The sequence below is a fragment of the Eschrichtius robustus genome, chromosome 14 (assembly GCF_028021215.1).
Source record: "Eschrichtius robustus isolate mEscRob2 chromosome 14, mEscRob2.pri, whole genome shotgun sequence".
Classification (NCBI taxonomy): domain Eukaryota; kingdom Metazoa; phylum Chordata; class Mammalia; order Artiodactyla; family Eschrichtiidae; genus Eschrichtius; species Eschrichtius robustus.
Window position 1 is genome coordinate 77,842,568 of NC_090837.1, and position 24,739 is coordinate 77,867,306.

Sequence of the window (24,739 nt, forward strand, 5' to 3'; positions counted from 1 at the left end):
TTTATCATTTTGTAATACTTTTATCTTTTATAAAATTTTTATCTTTTATAATACTTTTATAAAATTTTCCTATATGGTATGTGGCACTCTTTTGAACATTTGCTAAAATTGAATTTTTGAAAGAATTATCCATTTATTGTAGAACTTTAAAATGTTGGGGATTGACCCAACACAAGTCAGCCTTTTAAAGGAGCAAGATGGATAATCTGCTTGGAGATGCTTGGAGAGTACAGGAGAATATAGAAAGAAGATTTCTCTTGGGAAAATCTGAAAAAGATGCCAAGAAATGCAAATGCATTTAGCCCCAGAGACTGAGCATTGGAGCAAAAGGTCAACAGGCATAGGAAAAGAGAGGTGTCCTTTCTATTAGCATTTGCTAACACTCACGGTGTCAGATCCTCCATCTGAATTTCCATCTCTTTAGTGACCACGACCACCCTGTTGCCTTATAAGTGTCTACTTCAATCACATGATAGGCAATTTAGAATTTTTGTAATTATCTAAGGATTAGCAGAGGAATAGGCTTTGTGAGTTCCCAACTGAATGCTCAATTTTAGAGCCATAATTGGAAAGATTTCTAGTAATTTGTGGCAGTTGTATCTAGTGGAAAGAATAGAGGTAATTTTTGTTACTTTATTCCTTTGTTAGGTCTTTATAATCCATATTTGGCAGAGGTATGAGATAATCTCTGGCAATGTGCATCTCGGATAAGATTTTTCTTTGTGACACAACTGCAGAGGAGGCTGAAAGTATCCTATCCTGCTACTTATTTATCTTCTCTGAGAATTGTCAGTCATCAGTACTTTTCATACTGTATGACAGAGCTATTGTTGTGTCAGTATGAATCAGTGAAAGTAAGTTTTGCTCCAAATTAACCAGTCTATATTTTTCAGTCTGTGATTGAGTTATTAAATAGGTGATGATTGAATCACTACTAAATCATCAAAAATAAATGATAAATTGTGTCTGTACTGTGGTGTGCCTTGTACAGACACTTGCAAAGGCACAGATTTTGCTTTCCTTGGTTAAGATCGAACTAAATACCCTGACTCCCACATACAAAACCAAATGAGATAGACTCCTCCAGTTCTGTTGGATGGTAGTAAGAAAGCATTGATACTGAAGCAAACATATGTGGATATGTATCTATTTGCTTAGATGCATGTATGATACAAATAACCAAGAGTCTATGTTAATGAAAGATTAATCTAGTTTCATACATTTATAGATCAACTTTGATGTGACCAATATTCTAGTCTCTTTGGCAGACAAGGAAAAAAAGAGGTGATAACATATTTCTCCTATTTTCACTAAGTTTTCTTGCATACCAATTGGAATAACAATAAAAATAAAATTTTTTGTTTAAATTTCATAGCAATTTTAGAAGTAAACCATTGAATTTTGAATAGAAAAAAAACAAAGGCACCATTTATTAATTTTCTATAGAACACTGGCTTTGTAAATCAATGGCACTAGAATCATGAGGCCTAAATTTTAGTCTTGATTCTGATATTATGGAATATTAATCTGCCTTCTGTTTGTACATCTATAAATGTAGGAGTTGGACTATAGTAGTAAATCTTCTGGCATGTCAAGTTACTAAAATCCTTCAGAGCTGTGCTGCTAGATTTTAATGAATATGTGCATTTCACTTTAATACAAATGATGGAAATAGGAGATTTGTCATAGAAGAAAATGGAGAATAATTTACTGTGAGTGAAAAGACATGGTCTAATGTGAACATAGTTCAAGACAGAATTTGGGTTTACTGTAAGATGTGATTGCTTTGCCTCTTTAATATTGAAAATTAAATACTTTGGGTGGTAAACAATTTGTTATAAATAGGTAAACAGTGATAGAGAGTAACCAGTAAATAGCATAATAACCATTGAAGATTTCTTTTATTTCATTGCTTTTTTATAAGCTTTATTTTAAAAATTCCTGTTCATTTCTTAATCATTTCAGGCATGTTTTTACAGATTCTAGAATTCCACCAACATAAAATGCCTGACCACCACTGTCATAGAGGATTTTAAGGTCTCTTTAAAGCTCTTGAATTTGATGATGTTATATGTATCTAATCAGATCAAAAATACCACTTCTATCCAGGATATCCTTCATCAATGAAGGCCAAAGAAAGACTTTCTCAGAAAATTAAAATCTAAGAGATCTCATTGCCAGTGTATCTGCACTAAAAGAAGTATTTTAAAAGGAAGTACTTCAAGGAGAAAGAGTATGATAAAAGATAAAAATTTGAATCTGCAAAAGAAATAAAGAGCATGGAAAATGGTAGCTGTGAGGATAAATATATATTTTTTATTTTTAATCTTTTAAAAAGTTTATTATTTAAAGCAAAAAAACATGTAGCAATGTGTTGTGTGATTTATAACAGATGTCCAAGTAAAATGTATGTACCGTTACAGTATTTTTATATACCTGAAGTGGTGTATTATTAATTGAAGGTAGACTTTGATAAGTTAAAAATGAATTTTGTAAACCCTAGAACGAGCACTAAAAAAATTATGATTCCAATGGTTCAGTCATAAAAAAAGAAAACAAAGAACTAAGTAAAAGCAAAATAAGTCAGAAAAAGAGAAAAAGAAGGGGCAGATAGGACAAAGAGACAACAACTAACAAACTCAAAAATTTAAATCCAAACATAAATAATTTAATTAACTGTAAATAGCCAAAACCCTAAATAAAAGGCAAAGACTGTCAGATTAGATAGAAATGCAAGACAGCTCTATACTATTGACCAATACCCCCTCACATATGTGCACTTTAAATATAAAGACGCAATTAAGTTAAAAGTAAAAGGATAGAAAAAATATACTTTGCAAATGCTAAACAATGTGGAAATGTCTTTTAATATCACACAAAGTCGGCTTCAGAATAAGGAATATTATTAGGGATAAAGAGGAACAATATATAATGATAATGTTATCAATGCATCAAAAAGACATAACTGTCCTGAATATGTAGGCATCTACAAGAATGCTTCAGAATATTTCAAAATACATATGAAAAAAATCTCAAAGAAGAAATATAGTTGTAGATTTCAACACTTTCTCACTAGCTGATGGAATAAATAGAAAATCATTAAGTATATAAGATTTGAGCAGTACTGTCAAACAGCTTTGATAAATTACATTTATATGACACTCCACACAATAGAATAATATGTCCATTTTTCAAAAGCAAAGGGAACATTGACCGAGGTAAACCACATTCTGGGCCATAACAAAAATCTCACCAATTAAAAATAAAATCATAAATATATGTTTTATGTTTACAAGGAAGTTAAAATAGAAATCAGTAACAGAAGGATACTTGGAAAATCTCTTTGGAAATTAAACATTATACTTCTTCCTAGCCCATGCGTCAAAACAGACATAACAATATTTTGAATTGAATAAAAATTAAATATAACATATCAAAAATTATATAATATGGCTAAAGCATTGCTTAGAAGAAGAATTTTATGCTTATTAAAATCTAAAAGTCTAAAATAAATAAGATGCCACCTTAAGAAGCTAGAAAAAGTAAATTAAACTCAAAGAGAACAGAAAGACGGAAATAATAATCAGAAATCAGTGACATTTTAAACTGAATGAGAATTTTTAAATCAATGAAATAAAAAGCTTGTTCATGGAACGAATTGATGAAATTGATGAACCACTAACCAGACCAAAGAAGAAAACAAGACACAATTTACCAATATTTGGAATGGGAGAGAAAATAGTACCGATCCTCCAGATAATAAATGTATCAAGGGGATATTATGAATAACTTCAGGTCAATAAAATCATGATGTAGATGAAATGGTCAAACTACTTGAAAGACACACGTTAGGAAGCTCATTCAAAGAGAAATAGATAACATGAATCACTCTGTATCTATTATAGAATTGTAGTTAAAGCTCTTCCCACAAAGAAAACTCCAGGCCCAGGTGGCTTCACTTGCAAATTAAACCAAACATTTTGGGGAAAAATAATACCAATTCTATACAGGCTATTCCAGAAAACAGGAGAGAAGAAAGCTTTTTTAACTCTAAACCAAACATATTACAAGAAAAGAAATCCACAAACCAACATCCTTCATGAACCTAGTTGCAAAAATTTTTTACAAAATATTATCAAATAAAACCCAGCAATATATACAAAGGATGATGCATTATGACCACATGGTATTTATACTAGGAATACAAAGTTGGTTAACCTTTGAAAATCAATCAGTGGATTTCACTTATATCAACAAGGTAAACACACGCATACGCGCACACACACACAATCATGATCCGTACAATAGATGCATTAAAATTTGTTGAAATTGAATACCAACTCATGATAAGAACTCTCAGCAACATACAAATAGAAGGGAACTTATTCTTTCAAAGGGCACCCTAAAAACCAAGTATGGCTGACATCCTACTATATAAAGACTGACTTCTTTCCTTTTTAAGATTGGGAACAAGGTGAGGGTTCCTGTTCCATCCATTTCTATTTAACATTTGCTGTAATTTTTAGCCAGTGCAATAAGGTGAGAAAAGAATTAACAAAAGACATGTGGAACAAGTGGAACTCTCATACACTTCTGCAAATGCAAACTGACACAGCCACTTCAGAAAATGCTTTCTTAATTTCTTACAAATTTAGTCATATACTTATTGTATAACCCAGCAATCCCACTCCTAGGTATTTACCCAAGAGAAATGTAAACTGACATGCACATAAAACCTAGACATGAATATCTGTAGCAGCCTTACCTGTAGTTGCCCCAAATTAGAAGCAACTCAATATCCATCAATTGTGATGGAATAAGAAAGTATACTGTATCCATATGGTGGATTACTTCTCAGCAAAAAAAAGGAGTGAACTACTTATACACTCAACATCATGGATGAATCTCAAAAACAACATGTGGAGTAAAAGAAGCCAGAAACAAGGCAACATGTAGAATTCCATTTATATGACAGTCTTGAAAAGACAGATTTGTAGGGGCACACCATTGTTGCCTAAGTCTGCAGGTGGGGTGAGAAGGTTGTCTACAAGTACGCATGAAGGAACTGTTCTGGGTGATGAAACATTCTACATCTTGACTTTGGCAGAGGTTTACTGACTGTACACATTTGTGAAAACACATTCTACTCTACACGTAAAATGGGTGAATTTTGCAGTTTGCAAATTATTCAATTATTCCGACTTTATAAATATTTAAAGTAGCTAATTGTTATGAAAATGGTCAGCAAAGGTAAAGTATTGTTACAGTTGAAGTACATATAAATCATTCCATATCTAGTCTGGGTAAGATTAAAACAATATCTAATAAATTAGATTTGTCACCCTGGGGGCGGAGCGTAGAAAGTCAGTAGCATTCTGGAGGTCCTCCCGAAGTGTATTCTCAATAATGAAGATAGCCTTGGTAATTTATTTGAGTGTTAAATGTTTGAAAAGTACAGTACTTATTCTGAGGGCTTGTGATTATAATTGTAAATTGAATAAAGATGCTTACCTCTCAAAACCCTACTCAAATTACAGTGAGTGGATTTTGTTTTAAAATTTTATTTATTTATTTAAAAATTACAAAAGAAAAACCCACCAAGACCAAGAAAATTATAGTGGACAATAGCAATATACAGTAAAAACTGGAAGGCACATGGCCACTCTTAACAGAGAGCAGAAACCTAAGCTAATGGGACCGAAACCCTAGAAGATGAACCCAGAAAGGCTCAGGTGACACAGGTACCTCTGACATGGTAATGAAGGTGGGAATAAAAATAGTATGATTGGTGGAAAGTCTGTATAAGAAGTAGTTTAGCTCTAAAATCTCCTCTTGATGCCCCACAGATGGGCAAATTGTTTTCTCCAATATAGCTGAAGATGGGACATACAGGCATAGATAGGAAATATCATGGGTTTGATTTTAGACCACTGCAATAAAGCAAGTACAGCAAGATGAGTCACACAAATCTTTTGGTTTCCCACTACATATAAAAGTTATGTTAACAGTATACTGTAGTCTAGTAAAGTGTGCAATAGCATTATGTCTAAAAAAAAATAACATACCTTAATTAAAAACTAAAAACCAGAAAATAATTACAATAGTAAAATCAAAGATCACAGATCAAAAATATAATAATAATAAAAAAGTTTGACATACTGCAACAATTAACCAAATGTGACACAGAGACATGAAATGAGCTGTAGTGTTGGAAAAATGGTGCCTATAGACTTATCTGATGCAGAATTGCCGCAGACACTCAATTTGTAAAACAAACAAAAACAATATCTACAAAGCGCAATAAAGTGAAGCACATGAAGCAAGGTGTGCCTATATGTTCCTTAGATAGAGTGAAGCAGAGAACTGTGGAGTACTAGATTAGACAGGGATACTGTATTGAAAAGAATGCATTCATATTCAGCTCCCAGAATCTGAACAGTTAGGGTGAGGATTATACCCCTCAGTGAAGGGCAGTGCCCACTTTACTGAGGCAGCAGCTGCGCTTTGGGGTTTAGGTTGACCCTCACACTCACAAGATGCAATGGGTTGCACACAGCTTTACGAAAGTATACAGAAAAAGGCTACAGGATAGCACAGTAGCATCAGCCAGGGATGGCCTTGTGGCACTTAGGCACGGCTTCAAAATTTTCCAGCCACTGCAGACTTGGGAAATGCATGGTGACAAAGAGATAAACTTGGGTGAGATCAGACCATCTCAGCTCAGGAAAACCATAGTTCTTGGGTCTCTTTAGCTACTGTATCTTATTAAGGGGTAGCTCCTTCAGGGCTGCATGACTAGTACTCAATCTCTAAAACAGCTGCATCTCATGATTACCAGTTACTGATTACAGTTCCAACAATGAGGTACTTGTACTTGGTATGATACATGGTTACCTCAGCTCAGTTCTCACTCATCTTGGTTACAGTATATTGATAAATCCCTTGAATTAGTGTTAAATCTAAGGTAACTCCTAAGGCATCCCTGAGCCTAGGGAAAAGGTCACAAACCAATATCAGGAGAAAATTCTCCAAGGGACTCTCATGCTTCTGCATGTCTTGTCAGCAGAGACACTGACTGCCCTTTGGTCCAGACTGTTGTTTCGAGGATGTTAAACAAACAGCCTCTGAGGGTAGAGGTAATGTCTTCCTCTTAAGCAAATGCAGGAATGCTTATTATCTATCTAGTATAACAAAGATAATGTTTCCCTCCATGCTCATTACCCATTATAAAAGATTCTGAAATCCTAAGCTCAGGGTGTCTCTCCTATAACTTTACCCACAGTATATGCAGGTATCCATCTGATATGACCTCAACAATACTTAGAGCCTTACGCTGTTTAGTCCTGGAACCTCAGAAACCATGCACCGTGATCCTTTCTGTTCTGTTCACTGGTGATAGTACAAGATCATTAAGCCAAATACTCATTCTGATACTATTCTATGCTTTTTCTCCTCTAATTCTTCACAATGGGCATCCTTCCTATGGGAACCACATTCAGTTTTAAACAGATTTCCTCACTCTCTTCAAAATCCTTGACTTAACATACCTGGCTGTCTCCCAAAGAACCCACTTCCTTTTCAGTATTCTGCATAAGAGACATTTCATGTTCTTATATCATACATATGTTGAGATCTGGGGATGATCTTGCAATTTTTAAGTTACTTCCAGACCATGATTTTTCTATAGCGAATGCAATAATTCTTCCTCCTCTGTAATGTATGCTGCCCAGCTGTAACATTGATTATCTGACAGACTCCCAGTCATTTGAAAGCCCCCTAGTTTATGCTGTTGAGAACTTTGGTTGGGGCCAGTCTTCCTTTTCCATCACCATCACTGCCAGCATCTATGGCAACCTGAATACTAATATTACCTCTGTAAACCCATCCCATAGCTTGACTTCACCCATTTGAGGACATCTATCATGCTTCAGATGCGTGACCTCACCCTGGGCTTTATCTTACCTGGAGAAATGCAGCACACTTGGGATCATCTAAATATGTAATATACCAGTATCCAGTGACCAAATTCTCCAGGATTGTCCCTATTTTATTTCTACTAAAACTATCCACAGACCTCATTGAGACCTCTCTTTCCATCTTCTACTTTCTTACAGTTTATGGTTGTACTCTGCATTTTTCCTCTTCCAGTATAGCCTCATGGTGCCTCTGGAACCATTCTTTGGATGGTATGTTCTTCAGTGTCCTCTGGGTTACTGGACAGAAGAGATCTTTCTCTCCTTTTGCTTTATGACATGCTACTATAATAGTCACAGTAGCATGTGACAGATTTTATGTGTTTCACTTGTGTCTTCTATAGGCATATAAGCACCACCAGGCCTAGGGTTTTGTCTAATTTTTTTTTTTTTTTCATGTATTCTCAGAACCTAGAATGGTTTAGGGATCATATTCATGGCTGAGGGAATACTTAGCAAATGACTTGATTAAGAAGATTATAGAATGAGAGATCTTGGTTTATCCCAGCAGTTATTAGTCTGTAGACTGAGGTGTCAGAATGAGGCCAATGTGACTCAAAGGTCTTTTCCTTAGGGAAGTGAGTGAGCCTAGGGGTGAGTTATAAAGAACAGCATCAGCTTTGAATTCAATGTATCAATCACAAGTATGTGATTGTGTTTCCTTGGCTTGCTCTTTGAGAAAATTGAAACAGTTAATTGAACGGAAGTGACATGATGAATTTCATCTATTCTGCCAGCTACAGAGTACAGATTAGAAATTTGAGTCCTATTGCAAATTTATTGCCTTGCGCCTTTAGCCCAGCCACTGAACCTGAAAAGGTTTTTCCTCCCAATACCCTCATATTCCTAATTTGGAAAAAGTAGACAAATGAAAACATTTCTTTCAAACAGCACATAAACCCTCCTCAAAGTTTTGACCCCAAACAAATATTCTTTACCCGTTGGTCAATAATTAGGGAGGTGGGAGAAAGAGAATCAGATGTGAAATCAGAAGTTCTGTCTCTTTCACTTTTTTAGTGTATAATTTTGGGCAAGTCCCTCATTTTCCTCAACCTTACTTGCCTAATTTGTACATAAGAACACAACTTTAATACGGATTATAAATATCAAAAGGTGGACAGCATGAGGAGAGAGATTAGAAAACTGAAAATTAGTTATACAAATATGAATTCTTTTTATTCATTTACCATTTAGTTAGCATTTCGTAAGGATGAAAACAATGTCACTGCAATGTCATAATTGAATTACTCTGATTTTTACAGGAGACTAAGAAGTGTTATCCTCTGATGTCACAATTGCTTTTTGTGTATATATATGTATGAAAATTCGAATGTGGATTCCAAAAGATAAGGAAATAAAAGTTTGTTTTACTCCTGGGATTTGAAATTTTCCTGTATTTCACACTCGGCAAATTTGATGTTCTATCTTGTTTGTGTTTAACATGTCTATTTATTGCCTTTCCTTTTTCTTTTTTCTTTCTTTTTTTTCCAAAGCATTATTCATTTTAATTAATTAATTAATTAATTAATTTTTGGCTGTGTTGGGTCTTCATTTCTGTGCGAGGGCTTTCTCTAGTTGTGGCAAGCGGGGGCCACTCTTCATCGCGGTGCGTGGGCCTCTCACTGTCGCGGCCTCTCTTGTTGCGGAGCACAGGCTCCAGACGCGCAGGCTCAGTAGTTGTGGCTCACGGGCCTAGTTGCTGCACGGCATGTGGGATCTTCCCAGACCAGGGCTCGAACCCGTGTCCCCTGCATTAGCAGGCAGATTCTCAACCACTGCGCCACCAGGGAAGCCCTCCTTTTTCTAATTAATGTATAAGTATTTACAAAATATAGACATTGTGACAAAAGTAAAAATATATTAATCACACTTTGTTCTTTTTTAGTTGAAGTAGAGTTTATATTAGTTTCAGGTAGCAATTCGACATTTATATACATTAAAAATTGATCACCGGGCTTCCCTGGTGGCGCAGTGGTTGAGAATCTGCCTGCCAATGCAGGGGACACGGGTTTGAGCCCTGGTCTGGGAAGATCCCACATGCCACGGAGCAACTAGGCCCGTGAGCCACAATTACTGAGCCCGCGCGTCTGGAGCCTGTGCTCCGCAACAAGAGAGGCCACGATAGTGAGAGGCCCGCGCACCGTGATGAAGAGTGGCCCCCGCTTGCCACAACTAGAGAAAGCCCTCGCACAGAAATGAAGACCCAACACAGCCAAAAATAAAAGTAAATAAATTAAAAAAAAAAAACTGATCACCAGGATAAGTCTAGTAATCATCTAGACTTATAATAGGCTTATAATAACTTGTCACCATGCAAAGTTATTACAGTATTAGTAAGTTGAAAAGTTATTACAGTATTAGTAACTATATTTCCTATGCTGTACCTTACATCCCTGTGACTTATTTATTTTATAATGGGAAACTTGTATCTCTTAATTCCCTTCAGCTATTTTGCACCCCCACGACTTCCCCCACCCACCACGACCACCAGTATATTCTTTGAGTCTATTTCTGTTTTCTTTTTGTTTGTTTGTTTTGTTTTTTAGATTCCACATATAAATGAAATCATATGGTATTTGTCATTCTCTGACTTATTTAACTTAAGCATAGTACCTTCTAGGTCCATTCATATTATTGCAAATGGCAAGATATCATTCTTTTTATGGCTGAGTAATATTTCATTGTGTGTGCGTGTGTGTGTATACACCACATTTTCTTTATCCATTTGTCTGTTGATGGGAACCTAGGTTACTTCCATATTTTAGCTATTGTAACTAATGCTGTGATGAACAGAGGATGCATACATCATTTTGAATTAGTGTTTTCATTTTCTTCATATAAATACTCAGAAGTAGAATTGCTAGATTGTATGATAGTCCTATTTTTAGTTTTTTGAAGAACCTCCACACGTTTTCCATAGTGATTTCACCAGTTTACATTCCCACCAACAGGATTCCCTTTTCTCTATATACTCTGCAATACTTGTTATTTCTTGCATTTTTCATAGTAGCTATTCTGACAGGTGGTATCTCATTGTGGTTGTGATTTGTGTTTTCCTGATGACTAGTGATGTTGAACATCTTTTCATGTGTCTATTGGCCATCTGTAGGTCTTCCTTGGCAAAATATCTATCAGGTCCTCTGTCCGTTTCTTAATTGGATTATTTGGTTTTTCTGATACTGAATTGTGCGATTTCTTTATGTAATTTGGATATCAATCCCTTATCGGATATATGGTTTACAAATATCTTCTCCTATTCAGTAGGTTGTCTTTTCATTTTTTTGATGATTTCCTTTGCTGTGCGGAAGCTTTTAAGTTTGCTGTAGTCCCATTTGTTTATTTTTTTCTTCTGTTTCCCTTGCCTGAGGGAGACATTCCAGAAAGACAGGGCTAAGACGGATGTCAAAGAACATACTGCCTATGTTTTCTTCTAGGAGTTTTGTGGTTTCAGGTCTTACATTTAATTCTTCAATCCATTTTGTGTTAATATTTGCATAAAGTATTAAGTAATGGTCTAGTTTCATTCTTTTGAGTGTAGAGGTCCATTTTTCCCAACACAATGTATTGATACTATCCTTTCTCCATTTTATATTCTTTGCTCTTTTGTTGTAAATTTATTATCCATGTATGTGTGGGTTTATTTATGGTCTCTCATTGCTGTTCCATTGATCTGTGTGTCTGCTTTTCTGCCAATACCATACTGTTTTGATTATATTTATACCTTTGTAGTATAATTTGAAATCAGGGAGCGTGATACCTCCAGCTTTGTTTTTTTGTACCTAAGATGGTTTGGCTCTCATGGTTCTTTTGTAGTTCCATGCAAATTTTAGGATTTTTTGGGTTCTACTTCTGTGAAAAAATGTTACTGGGATTTTGATAGTGACTGCATTGAATCTGTAGATTGCTTTAGGCAATAGGGACATTTTAACAATGTTAATTCTTCTGATACATGAACACATATTATCTTTCCATTGTTTGTATCTTCTTCAGTTTCTTTCAACAATGTTTTATAGTTTTTAGTGTTCTTTCACTTGGTTCAATTTTTTCCTAGGTATTTATTCTTTTTGTTGCAATCATAAATGGGATTGTTTTCTTAATTTCTCGTTCCGCTAGTTTGTTGTTAGTGTATAGAAGTGCAACAGACTGTTTTATGTTGATTTTGAACCCTACAACTTTACTGTATTTGTTTATTATTTCTAACACTTTTTTGGTGGAGTCGCTAGTGTTTCCTGTATATAAAATTATGCCATTCACAAATAGTGACAGTTTTACTTTTTCCTTTCCGATTTGGATGATGTTTATTTCTTTTTCTTGCCTAATTTTTGTGGCTAGGCCTTCCAGTACTATGCTGAATAAAAGTGGCAAGAGTGAGCATCTTTCTTCCTGATCTTAGAGGGATAGCTTTTAGTTTTTTATCATTGAATATGATGTTAGCTATGAATTTGTCACATATGGCCATTATTATTTTGAGATACATGGTACATTCCTTCTATACTCATTTTATTGAGAATTTTTTTTCATAAGTGGCTGTTGAGTCTTGCCAAATGCCTTTTATGCATCTGTTGGGATGATCATAGGATTTTTAATTGTTATTTTGTTAATGTGATGTATCACATTGATTTATTTATGGATGCTGAATCATCCTTGCATTCCCTGGAATAAATCCCATAGAATCATGGTGTGTCATCCTTTTAAGGTATTGTTGAATTAAGTTTGCTAACATTTTCTTGAGGATTTTTGCATCTATATTCATCAGAGATATTGGCCCATAATTTTCTTTTTTTGTGCATTGTCCTTGTCTGGTCTTGGTATCAGGGTAATGTTGCCCTTGTAAAATGAGTTAGAAAGTGTTCCCTCCTCTTCAGTTTTTTGAAAAAGTTTGGGAAAGATATGTATTAACTTTTCTTTGAATGTTTGGCAGAATTCACCTGTGAAGCTGTCTAGTCCTAGATTTTTGTTTTGGGGGAGGTTTTTGATTAGTGTTTCAATTTCCTTAGTAGTGATTGGTCTATTCAGATTTACTGTTTCTTCATGATTCTCTCTTGGAAGGTTGTATGATTCTAAGAATTTATCCATTTCTTTTAGGTTGTTCACTTTATTGGCACATAGCTGTTCATAGTGTTCTCTGATAATCCTTTGTATTTCTGTGGTGTTCATTGTAATTTCTCGTATTTCATTTCTGATAATATTTATCTGAGCCTTCTGTATTTTTTTCTTACTGAGTCTAGCTAAAGGTTTGTGAGTTTTGTTTATCTTTTCAGAGAATCAGCTCTTAGTTTTATTGATCTTTTATCTCGTCTTTGTAGTCTCTATTTCATTTATTTCCACTCTGATCTTTATTATTTCCTTCCTTCTATTGACTTTGGGCTTTGTTCTTCTTTTCCTAATTTCTTTGGGTGTATGGTAAGATTGTTCATTTGAGATTTTGTATGTTTGTTTCTTAAGGTAGGCCTGTATTGTTGTGTACAGTTGACCCTTGAACAACATAGGTTTGAACTTCATGGGTCCACTTATACACAGATTCTTTTTATGAAGTACTACAACACTACATGATCCACAATTGGTTGAGTCTGCAGATGTGGAGCTGTAGATACAGCTGGCTGACTATAAAGTTATACATGGATTTTAGACTGCACTGGGTGTCAGCACCACAAACCTCCTTGTCATCCAGGGGCAACTGTACTTTCCTCTTAGTACTGCTTTTGCTGCATCCTATAGGTTTTGGTATGTCATATTTTCATTTTCACTTCAAGTTTTAAAAATTTCCTTCTTTGATATCTTTACTGCTCCAGTAGTTCAGTAGCATGTTGTTTAGTCCTCATATATTTGTGATTTTTCCAGTTTTCTTCTTGCAGTTCATTTTTTTTGTTTCATACCATTGTGTTTAGAAAAGATGCTTCATATGATTTCAGTCTTCTTAAATTTATTGCACATTGTTTTGTGTCCCAATATATGGTCTATCCTTGAGAACGTCCCATGTGCATGTGAGAAGAAAGTGTATTTTGCTTTGTTTGCATGAAGTGTTGTATATACATCTATTAATAAGTCCACTGGGTCTGATGTTTCATTAAAGTCAATATTTTCATGTTGAATTTCTGTCTGGAAGGTCTATCCATTGATGTAAGTGGGGTGTTAAACTCCCCTACTATTATTGTGTTGCTGTCAATTTCTACCTTTGGGAGTGTTAATAATTGCTTTATATATTTTGATACTTCTGTGTTAGGTACATATATAATAATAACTGTTATGTTTTCTTGATGAATTGACTCCTTTATCAGTATACAATATCCATTTTGGTGCCTTGTTACCATTCATAGCTTGAAGTCTATTTTGTCTGCTATGAGTATGGCTACACCTGTTTTCTTTTGGCTGAAATATTCTTAGAGTATTTCTTTTATTTTATATAAATTTATTTATTTTATTTAATTTTGGCTGCCTTGGGTCTTTGTTGTGGTGCATGGGCATCTCATTGCGGTGGCTTCTCTTGTTGTGGAGCACGGACTCTAGGCATGCAGGCTTCAGTAGTTGTGGCATGCAGGCTTCAGTAGTTGTGGCATGCAGGCTTAGTAGTTGTGGCTCACAGGCTCTAGAGCACAGCCTCAGTAGTTGTGGTGCATGGGCTTCATTGCTTTGTGGCATGTGGGATCTTCCTGGACCAGGGATGGAACCGGTGTCCCCTGCATTGGCAGGAGGATTCTTAACCACTGTGTCACAAGGGAAGCCCAGAGTATCATCTTTCATCCCTTCACCTTCAGCCTTTTGTCTTTAGAGCTGAGATGAATCTCCTGGAGAACACTATATAGTTGATTTAATCTAACCAGCCACTCTCTGTCTTTTGATTGGTGAATTCAATCAATTTACGTTTAGGATAATTATTGATAGATGAGAACTTAGTACTGCCATTTTATCTTCTGTTTTCTGGTTGCTTTATACTTCCAGTTTCTTTTTCCTTGTGTTGGTGATTTTCTGTGATGTTTTTCTCATTTTCCTCTTTTTTTGTGTTTTGTGTCTTGCTCTAGATTTATGTTTTGTGGTTACCATGAGGTTTTTGTAAAAGGTCTTAAAAATGAAATGGTCCTTTTTCTGCTGATGTCATCTTATCTTCATTTGCCTGAAATAGTTCTGTCCTTTTCCTCTTCCCCTTTTACATTTCTTTATGTAATTTGTCTCAAATTATCCCTTTTTATGTTGTGAATTTATTTCCAAATTGAAGTAGCTTTTGTTAGTTTTTACTGTGTTTTTCTCTTTAACTTTTATGCTATACTTAACTGTTTAACAATATATTCTGATATAGAGTTGCAATTTTCTGATTCTGTATGTCTACTTATTATATTACTCTAAGTTTTGTGTACTTTTGTGTTTTCATTTCAGGTAGCTTCAAGAGTTCTTGTAAGGCAGGTCTAGTGGTGATTAACTCCCTCAACTTTTGTTTGTCTCAGAAAGCCTTTATTTCTCCTTCATATGTGAAGGATAACTTTGCTGGATAAGGGTATTCTTGGCTGACAGTTTTCATTTTTCAATATTGTGAGTATTTCATTCCACTCTCTCCTACCTTGTAGGGTTTCTGCTGAGAAATCTGCTGAGAGCTTAATGGGGTTTCCTTTGAAGGTTGCTGTCGTTTTTCCCCTTGGCTGTCTTTAAAATTCTTTGCCATTGACTTTTGGCAGTTTTAATATAATGTATCTTGGAGAAGGTCTTTTTGTGTTGAGATAATTAGGTATTTCTTAGCCTCATGGATTTGTCTATCCAGTTTCTTCCCCAGGTTTGGGAAGTTCTCAGCTTTTATTTCTTAAATAAACTCTCTGATCCCCTCTCCCTCTCTTCTCCTTCTGGGATATCCATTATCCTTATGTTGCCCTTTCTAATGGAGTTGGATAGTTCTCATAGAATTTCTTCAGTTTTTTAGATCTTAATTCTCTCTCTTCTGCCCATATAATTGCTAGAATTCTATCTTTGAGCTCACTAATTCTTTCTTCTGTATGGTCTGCTCTATTTCCAATGCTTTCTTTTTTTAAAAAATTAATTAATTAATTAATTTTTGGCTGCATTGTGTCTTCATTACTGCACGCGGGCTTTCTCTAGTTGCAGCGAGCGGGGGCTACTCTTCGTTGTGGTGCACATGCTTCTCATTGCGGTGGCTTCTCTTGTTGCGGAGCACGGGCTCTAGGTACACGGGCTTCAGTAGTTGTGGCATGCGGGCTCAGTTGTTGTGGCTCATGGGCTCTAGAGCGCAGCAGGCTCAGTAGTTGTGGTGCACAGGCTTAGTTGCTCCGCGGCATGTGGAATCTTCCCGGACCAGGGCTTGAACCCGTGTCCCCTGCACTGGCAGGCGGATTCTCAACCACTGTGCCACCAGGGAAGTCCCTCCACTGCTTTCTAATGAATTCTTCACCTCATTTATTGAATTCTTCAGCTCCAGAATTTTTGTTTGGTTCTTTTTTTAGAGTTTTAATCTCTCTGGTAAAGTTTTCCTTCTGTTCATTAATTTATTTCTGAGGTCATGGAACTGCTTTTCTGGGGTTTATTCTAGCTTATTGAGTTTATTCATGACGGCTATTTTGAATTCTCTATCAATTAGATCATAATATTTTGTGACTTTATGTTTGATTTCTGGAGAATTGTTATTTTCTTTTTGTTATAATGTGTTACTATGGTTTCTCCTGGTATTTGATGAGTTGTTCCTCTGCTGACACATTTGAAGTAGTAAAGACCTTTCTTTAGGTAAAGCTTTTATTGCTTCATTCTAACAGTTCAACAGATTGGTAATTAGAAGCCTTTCTTGTGTTTTTCAGTAGGTGGCGCTACAGCACAAGTTTTTGTTTCCCTTACCTGAGCTGCCTCTGGCTATGTGTAAGAATCAGTGCTTTCCACCCTTTATGGCCTCTGCCTCTGCCTCTGCCAGAGGTGTTGTCTGGTGCCCTCATTGTCACTGCTTGTGCCTCTGGGGTTCCTAGTGCCTTGCTGCTATCAATGTCACTGGTGCCACTGGTGTTGCTACCTGGGGCATTGAATGGTGGGCGCCTCCACTGCATCCAGAGTTGCTTGAGTCACAGGCACTGCCATTGTTGTGAGGGTGAGGGTGAGTGTGAAGGGAAAGCTGGGGGTGCAGGTGCCTCTGCTACTTCTGGGGTTGTCCAGTTAGCATGTGCCTCTGTAGCTGGAGGGAGAGAGTCACAGGCCCCACTGCTGCTGCTGCTCGGATCCCTGTGGCTATGGGTGCTGCTTCAGGAACCTGGAGTTTTATGCATTGCTTCCTCTGCTGCTACTGAGCTCTCTGGGCAGCTGGCTCAGAGATCAGTGTCATAGGCACCACCTCTGCTGTTCCCCCAGTTTCACCTCCTCTGTGTGTTCTAGTACATCCACCTTCAGGTGTACATAGATGTGGATCTCTCTGGTGTCCTGGTGTACTGGGCAGATAAACCTTTGTTGAGTTATAGATGTTTTACTTGTAGATTTGAATGGGAGAGACAAAGGGAGTGTGTCATGCCACCGTGATGCTGATGTTGCTCAATCCATCCTATGTCTTTTGGTTAGAGCATTTAGTTCATTTACATTTAAAGTAATTATTGGTAGGTATGTACTTACTGCCATTTGTGAATTGTTTTCTGGTTGTTTTTGTAGCTCTTCTCTGTTCCTTTCTTCTCTTGGTCTCTTCCCCTGTGAGTTGATGATTTTCCTTAGTGTTACATTTGTATTTCTTTCTCTTTATTTTTTGTGTATGTGTTATAGGTTTTTGGTTTGTGGTTACCATGAGGTTCATATATAACCACGTATGTATATAACTGTCTATTGTAAATGGATGGTTGCTTAAGTTCAAGTGCGTTCTAAAGCACTACATTTTTACTCCCCCTCTACGTTTTATGCTTTTGGTGTCATTATTGTTTTGACATCTTTTTATTTTGTGTATCACTTAACTAATTATTTTTTGTACAGTTGGTTTTACTACTTTTGTCTTTTAACCTTCATACTAACTTTATAGGTGGTTGATCCACTACCTATACTGTATGCTTGCCTTCACCAGTGAGATTTTTGCTTTCATATTTTTTTTGTTTGTTTCTAGTTATGGCCATTTCTTTTCTTTTCTTTTCTTCTTTTTTTAATTTAAAAAATTTTTTAACATCTTTATTGGAGTATAATTGCTTTACAATGGTGTGTTAGTTTCTGCTTTATAACAAAGTGAATCAGCTATACGTATACATATATCCTTATATCTCCCCCCTCTTGCATCTCCCTTGGCCATTTCTTTTCCATTGAAAGATGTTCTTTTAACATTTCTTGTAAGGCTAGTTTAGCGGTGGTTAACTCCTATAGCTTTTGCTTATGTGGGACACTCTTTATCTCTCCCTCAATTCTGAATGACAACCTTGCTGGCTAGAGTATTCCTGTCTGTAAGTTTTTTATTTCAGTGCTTTGAATAAATCATGCCAATCCCTCTGACCTGTAAAGCTTCTGCTGAAAAATCAGCTGTCTTTCTCGGTGGGGGAGGGGGTTCCTTTGTACATAACTAGTTCTTTTTCTCTTGCTTCTTTTAAGAATCTTTCTTTAACTTTTGACCTTTTAATTATGACGTGTCTTGGTGTTAGTCTCTTTGGGTTCATCTTGATTGGAATTCTCTGTGCTTTCTGTACTTGAATGTCTGTTTCCTTCACCAGGTTAGGGAAGTTTTCAGCCATTACTTCTTCAAACAGGTTTTCTTTCTCTTTCTCTCTCTGTTGTCCTTAAGGAATCTTTATAATGTGAATGTTAGTGTGCTTGATGTTGTCATAGAGGTCCCTTAAACTGTCCTCATTTTTAAAAGTTCTTTTTTCTTTTTCCCTGTTCCAATTGGGTGATTTCCAGTACGCTGTCTTCCAGATTGCTGATCTGTTCTTCTGCATCCTCTGATATACTCTTGATTCATTCAAGTGTATTTTTCATTTCAGTTATTATATTCTTCAGTTCTGATTGTTTCTTTTTTACATTTTTTCTCTGTTGATGTTCTCCCTGAGTTCAACTATTCTTCTCCCGAGCTGGTGTGCGTTGTTAGGACTATCACCTTGAACACTTTATCTTCTAAATTGCTTCTCTCTGGTTAATTTAGTTCTTTTTCTGAGGTTTTGTCTTGTTCTTTTCTTTGGAAGATATTCCTTTGTCTCCTCATTTTGCCTAACTCTCTGTGTTTCTTTCTGTGTATTCAGTATATCAGCTACGTTTTCCAGTCTTGAAAGAGTGGTCTTATGATGAAGGTATCCTGTGAGGCTCAGTGGCACAGACCCCTGTGGTCACCAGATGCAGGTGCTCTGGTGTGTCCCCCGAGTGGACTGCATGTGCCCACCTGTTGTAATTGGGCCGCGATTGCTGTGGTCGCACTGGTGGTTGGGGTTGACTCTTAGGCCAGCTGTCTGTGAGGCCTGGCTCTGACTGTGGCGGGTATGGTAGTGTAGCGCTGCTCCCACCCCAAAGTGGGAGACAATTTGGAGGGGTGCTGGTGCTGGCCAAGACCACCTGCTGGGTAGGGCAGGGCTGGACCTTTGGAGCAGGAGCTGCTTTGCAGGGGCACGGTTGTCACTGGGGCTGACTACAGGGGTAAAGAAGAATAATATTATTTTTTAAATAAATAATATTTTAAGTCTACAGTAGATGAAAAAGGATCAGTTTTAAATACAGCATTCAGAAGAAGGAATTACAATTACAGGATGAGGTGACCAGCAAGTAATAGTTGCAACAGTGTGAGTTGTACTGGATTTAGATGGATGAGCGGAACCAGTTGTGATGTACAAACTGGGTCTCAGAATTTTTGTGAAATTGGGCCACATGATTGATGATGCTTTTCAACTTTAAAAAGTCTATGAATGTTTGTTTGAGAGAAAAGAGGGAGTGAGGGGATAGTCCTATGAGTAGAAAAATATAAGAAAAAGTTCATATATTTGAACTTTTGGGGTGGGATGGTAGGATTATACTTTCCATAATGAGGCAGGTCTGGATAAACTGTGTCTGTGCAGGCATTATGCTATGTGTTTTATACAGTATGATAGATGACTTCTGGATATCCAGTCTCCTCTTCTTTATTACTAGATCCCGTATTTTGCTCAAGGTGTCCATGTGCCCAGTTAAAGCATCCTTCTCCTCAGACTCCTTTGAAGCCAAAGGGGGCCAAATGTCCTGATGAGGCTAATGAAATATAAGTAGAAGTTGCTAGGTTAGGCTTCTCAGACAATTTTTTTTTAAAGAGAGAGACTCAGCAGACATGCACCTTTGTTTCACCTCAAGCACTGATTCACTGCTCTGGTTAAAAAAGGAAAAAAAGCAAAATGTCACAGGGGAAAATAACAATCATCTTGATGTCATGACAACAGAAACCAGCAATAAGGATGGCAGTGCAAGAACCCAGAAAGGCCCAGGATCAGAGGTAACATGCTTAGCTGTCTTGCCATCCCAGATTGTCTATCTCTATGTGAGACAAATCTCTGTGTTTTAAATCACTGCAGTAGGGTTTTCTCTTGGGTGCAGCTGACTGTAATACTAACCAAACACAAAGTTTATATCATTTAATGGTCGTAAAATATATGCCTTAAAGAGATTTCACATAATTAAAATCGAAGTTCTGCAAGGTTAAATAGGTAAGTAATATCACAGAGCTGGTGAGGTAATACAGCTGGACCTTGAACTTTCAAATAGAGCTTGCTGCCATTCATAGTACAGTAGATAGGTAAAGAAATGACTATGCATGGCTAGAAAGCACAGATGAGAAGGCTCTCTACTTTTTCCCAAGGACGCTTTAGAGACTCAGGGCAATAGAGAAACTGGAGAATACCATTATCTCATCTGATCCTTTTCCTTCTCTGAAAAGACTGGCTGAAAAAGGCATCCCAGTTCTTAGAGCCAAGAGAAAGGGAAGACACCTGGCTCAGAAAACAGATCTAAAAAGGCATGTGCCTTTCCTCTTCCCTCTCCCTCCTCTTTTCCAGAAATAGTAATGGACTGGAAAGATAGACTGACCTCCTGTAGACAAACAAATACACTGAGCACCTAGGCAACAATGAGTAAGATTAAGATTTGTAACGTTGTTAGTGAGTCCTGAAAAAACTGATCTAATCTGGACTAAAATTACACATATCAACACTTCAGGAGTCTGAAATTGGTCACTTTAGCAAGTGATTCTAACATAGACTGAGGATAAACAAGATATCATCACCCCCCCCGCCCTGCCCCCAACATACACATGAAAATGAAAACAGAAAATTAAGAAATGAATTAGTCTAAGTTGTATGGGTCCTTAGTGATCTGCTTTACAGGACCTCTAAGGGCCCGTACAGATTCCAGGTTGAGAATCAGTGAGGTGGGATGCTTAAGTGAGTTCTGACAGCATCATTAAAGTAGGAAAAGGGAGGAGAGGGGCACGCTAACACATCTGCTTTTTCATATGTGCTCCTTTAACATGGTCTCCAGAGCCTGTCCACGTTTGATTTTTTCATAAATAGTAAGTGTTAAGTAAATATGGAGGAAATTAATTGTGATGGATGCATGGGTGAGTCTCCTAGGAGTGAAGATAGATGTTCATGAGTCATAAAGGTGGACAGGTATATAATTAGGGTGATTATATGTGCCTGTAGGCCTGGTGTAATTATTAATATCTACTCCTTTTACTCTCAGAAGATCATACTTTGGACAATAAGTAATGTGATCACCATTTGTAAACATACACACACAAATAAGACATCATTTTGGATCTTTTTTTTCAAAGGCGTGTGTGGCAGACACAGAGTTGCACAGCCCAGGTTCCCCTTTGAGAAAGGACATGCTGTCCATCTGTGTGGAATGTCCTTAGCTGACAAACTCTAGTTGCCAGAATCCACCAGAGTTTGTATCATGTTTTGAGAAGCCTTCAGCCAGTGACTGAGCAAGGCAGTTGTAGCTGAAGTCACACCCTCTCAGGCTGGTCCCCATCAGTAACTCAGCAAGATGGTGGTACAAAGCCACTTCCACCTAGCACAGGACTGCTCTGATAGATCTTTACCCCAGAGTTCCCCACTGGTCTGACTTTGTCACGTGGGCATCATGATCTGCCAGATTTCCTTCTTCTAGTCCTTTTTCCATCCCAGGAAATCTTTTGTATGCCCGTCTCAGAGAATGTTCCCAGACAACCCAACCCCATAATCTATAACACTTCTTTTTAGTTATATTCATTTATGGGCTGGAAATTTAGCAACATCAAACTATCTTAAAGAATTCCAGTTCAAATCAGATGTCAAGGTATTAAATAAGACGCAGCTTAAAGTTCAATGTAACACGTTCCATGGGCATCTAGCAGCGGACCAGCATGAGGGGTGGTGGAGGGCGCACCTTCTCAAAGAGAAAAAGCCACTTCGAACTTTTAAATCTCTTTGCTGAGGGAAAACTACTCTTGAAATCCATGTTGCTCACACTCAGACATGGACATGATCTTTTTCTCTTTTTCCTCTCTGCTTTGCTGCAGGAGAAAGGAAGCAAAGGCTTGAGCAGGGAATTTATAAGGGCAAATATAACCTTTGGTTTGATGCACAGTAAACTGACAGTTAAAGGTGTATCATGCTAGATAAATGTCAAAAGCCAAATAAAAGCCTTAATAATAAGCTGTCCAGAGGCTAAAATCCAGAACTCTGAAGCCATGAGAGAAGGATTAATCTTTAAAAACAAATTTTAACCCAAACTAAAACTGTCCAAGGTGACTTAGAATGTTCTGATAAACTTGTGGTTTGGGGGGGTGAGTATGAAGAAACGAAAGGGAAGAGGAGACCAATCCAAGGTAGAAAATGTACCTCATTCTACCAAGAGTTTTGTATTTATTTAGATCTTACTCTAAGGAATAGTAGAGTGGAGCTAAACGCACTAAGTATCATTGTGGACTGAATTGTGTCCCCACCAAAGTCATATGTTGAAGTCCTGACCCCTAGTGCCACGGACTGGGACTGTATTTGGAGAAAGGGTCTTTAAAGCAGTAATTAAATTAAAATGAGGTTGTTAGGAGGAGTTATAATCCAATAAGACTGGTGTCCTTATAGGAGGAGGAGATTAAGACACAGACACAGAGGGATGGCTGTGTGATGACACGGGGAAAAGACAGCCATCTCCAAACTACATGGTGACATAGGAATGGGGAAACCTTTCCAGGGGAAAGCCTGAAGGCAGAGAGTTCAATAGCAGTTGTTTATTTCCAGCTAGAATTAATTCCACGTAATATTGGTACAACTGAAGCACAGGAAGTTGGAGTAGCATTCACATGGCCACGCCACAAGCTAAAAGTGGTACTCTGTCCTGCCTTTTATCCTCCGTTTGTCTCCCTGGCCTCCTTTTCCAGTACCTAACTTAGAAGATGCTTGGATGGTCTTAATGCTCATGATTAAAGTCTGTAAAGAAAAATTCAACTGTGATGTAACTGTTTCCCACTTACTAGCAAAGGATCATTTTCTACAAATGCTTATTTTGATTAGTGTAGGATACAGTCTTCAATTTATTATTTTCTTTGTTAGAAGTAAATCTCTATAAAGTAAAGACATTTCCTCATTTGGAAATGCTTGTGAGGGGTTTACCAGTCAACCTAAAAAAATAATCTATTTAAATTTCTGGGGTCACAAAATCTCTAAGAAAGGCTCTATGGTTTTTTTTTTTTTCATCCTGAAGAAAAAAGAATGTGTGCTGAATGGACTTATGGGGTCTTTGGATTACTAGCCCACCATGTAGAATATTTGGGTAGGTAAACTTTCGAGGACCAGGACTCCTTGAGAGATTTCTAGAGTTTAAGAGCTCAACTCTTGCTGAATTAAATCATCCCATAGTGGCAGTAGCATTTGTTTTTATCATATTGGGTTCGCTAGAGATGAGGTTCCATTGCAGCCCATTATTCAGACTGGAGAACAACCAAATTTTTGTCTTGCCTCCTGCTGTCACCTACTGACATGACTTTATGTGCAACTCCAAAGCTAGGATGATTAAATCACCAAAGGCAGTGACTTCCTGGCTCTCAGCTTGGCCCAGAAAAGCTATGCTCACAGACTTATCCTAACATAAGAAAGGCTTGGTCCACAGTCTTGTGAGGTGCCCTACTTCTCAAGGGCTTAGTGGAAGATAAAAAAGAACATGGTTTGGGATGCATTGGCCCACTCCCTTGTGCTTTGCTGGGCTCATAGCATGATTTTTCTTTTGCTTATAGCAAAAGAAAGGGCTTTCAGAAATCAAAGGCTCTTTGCATCTATGACAGGGACCTAGAGTCAAGAATAATTGGAGTTTCATATATCATAGAGCTAAAAAAGCCTGGGGAGCCCCTCCAGAATGGTTTGGATGCTTGATCCTTCTGGAGATCTGAAATAAATGAGGGTTTCCTTTGCAACTGAAGCATTCATCCATTGTTTTCTTTTCACTACCTCCATCATAACTTTGGGCAGTACCCCTCGCCCCCCTTTCTGGTGAGCATTCTTCTTGGCCATTATTTTCCCTATTTCTATTCTATTTTAGGAAAATTTTTCTATTTTCCCTATTTCTATTCTATTCTATTTCCCTATTTCTATTCTATTTTTCAACGCCCCACACCTATTAGGTGTGGGGCGTTGAAAAATAATTTATGACCTGCACCATTATAGCCAAACCAAGTCAACAAGTCTATGTTTAAAGCATGTCGCATGCTTGTCTTGATGCGTGTGCTGTGTAGTGAGACATGGGATTAAAAGTAGTAGTGGAGAAGATAGAAACAGAGGGTAGCTTCTAGGCCCCAATATTTTATGCCCTAGCACAGTGGTTCTGGACACTGACTA

At 37.2% G+C, this 24,739-nt stretch overlaps 1 protein-coding gene across 1 annotated transcript in view; it reads right to left on the reverse strand.

Moving 5' to 3' along the window:
- Positions 1-18,646, reverse strand: part of L1TD1 (LINE1 type transposase domain containing 1) — a 30,206-nt gene extending 11,560 nt beyond the window's left edge. Inside the window, 3 exon segments of the mRNA XM_068562458.1 lie at positions 15,310-15,462; positions 15,464-15,608; positions 18,474-18,646. Of these exon segments, the coding sequence (XP_068418559.1) occupies positions 15,310-15,462; positions 15,464-15,608; positions 18,474-18,646 (471 nt within the window).
- Positions 18,647-24,739: the final 6,093 nt, after the last annotated feature.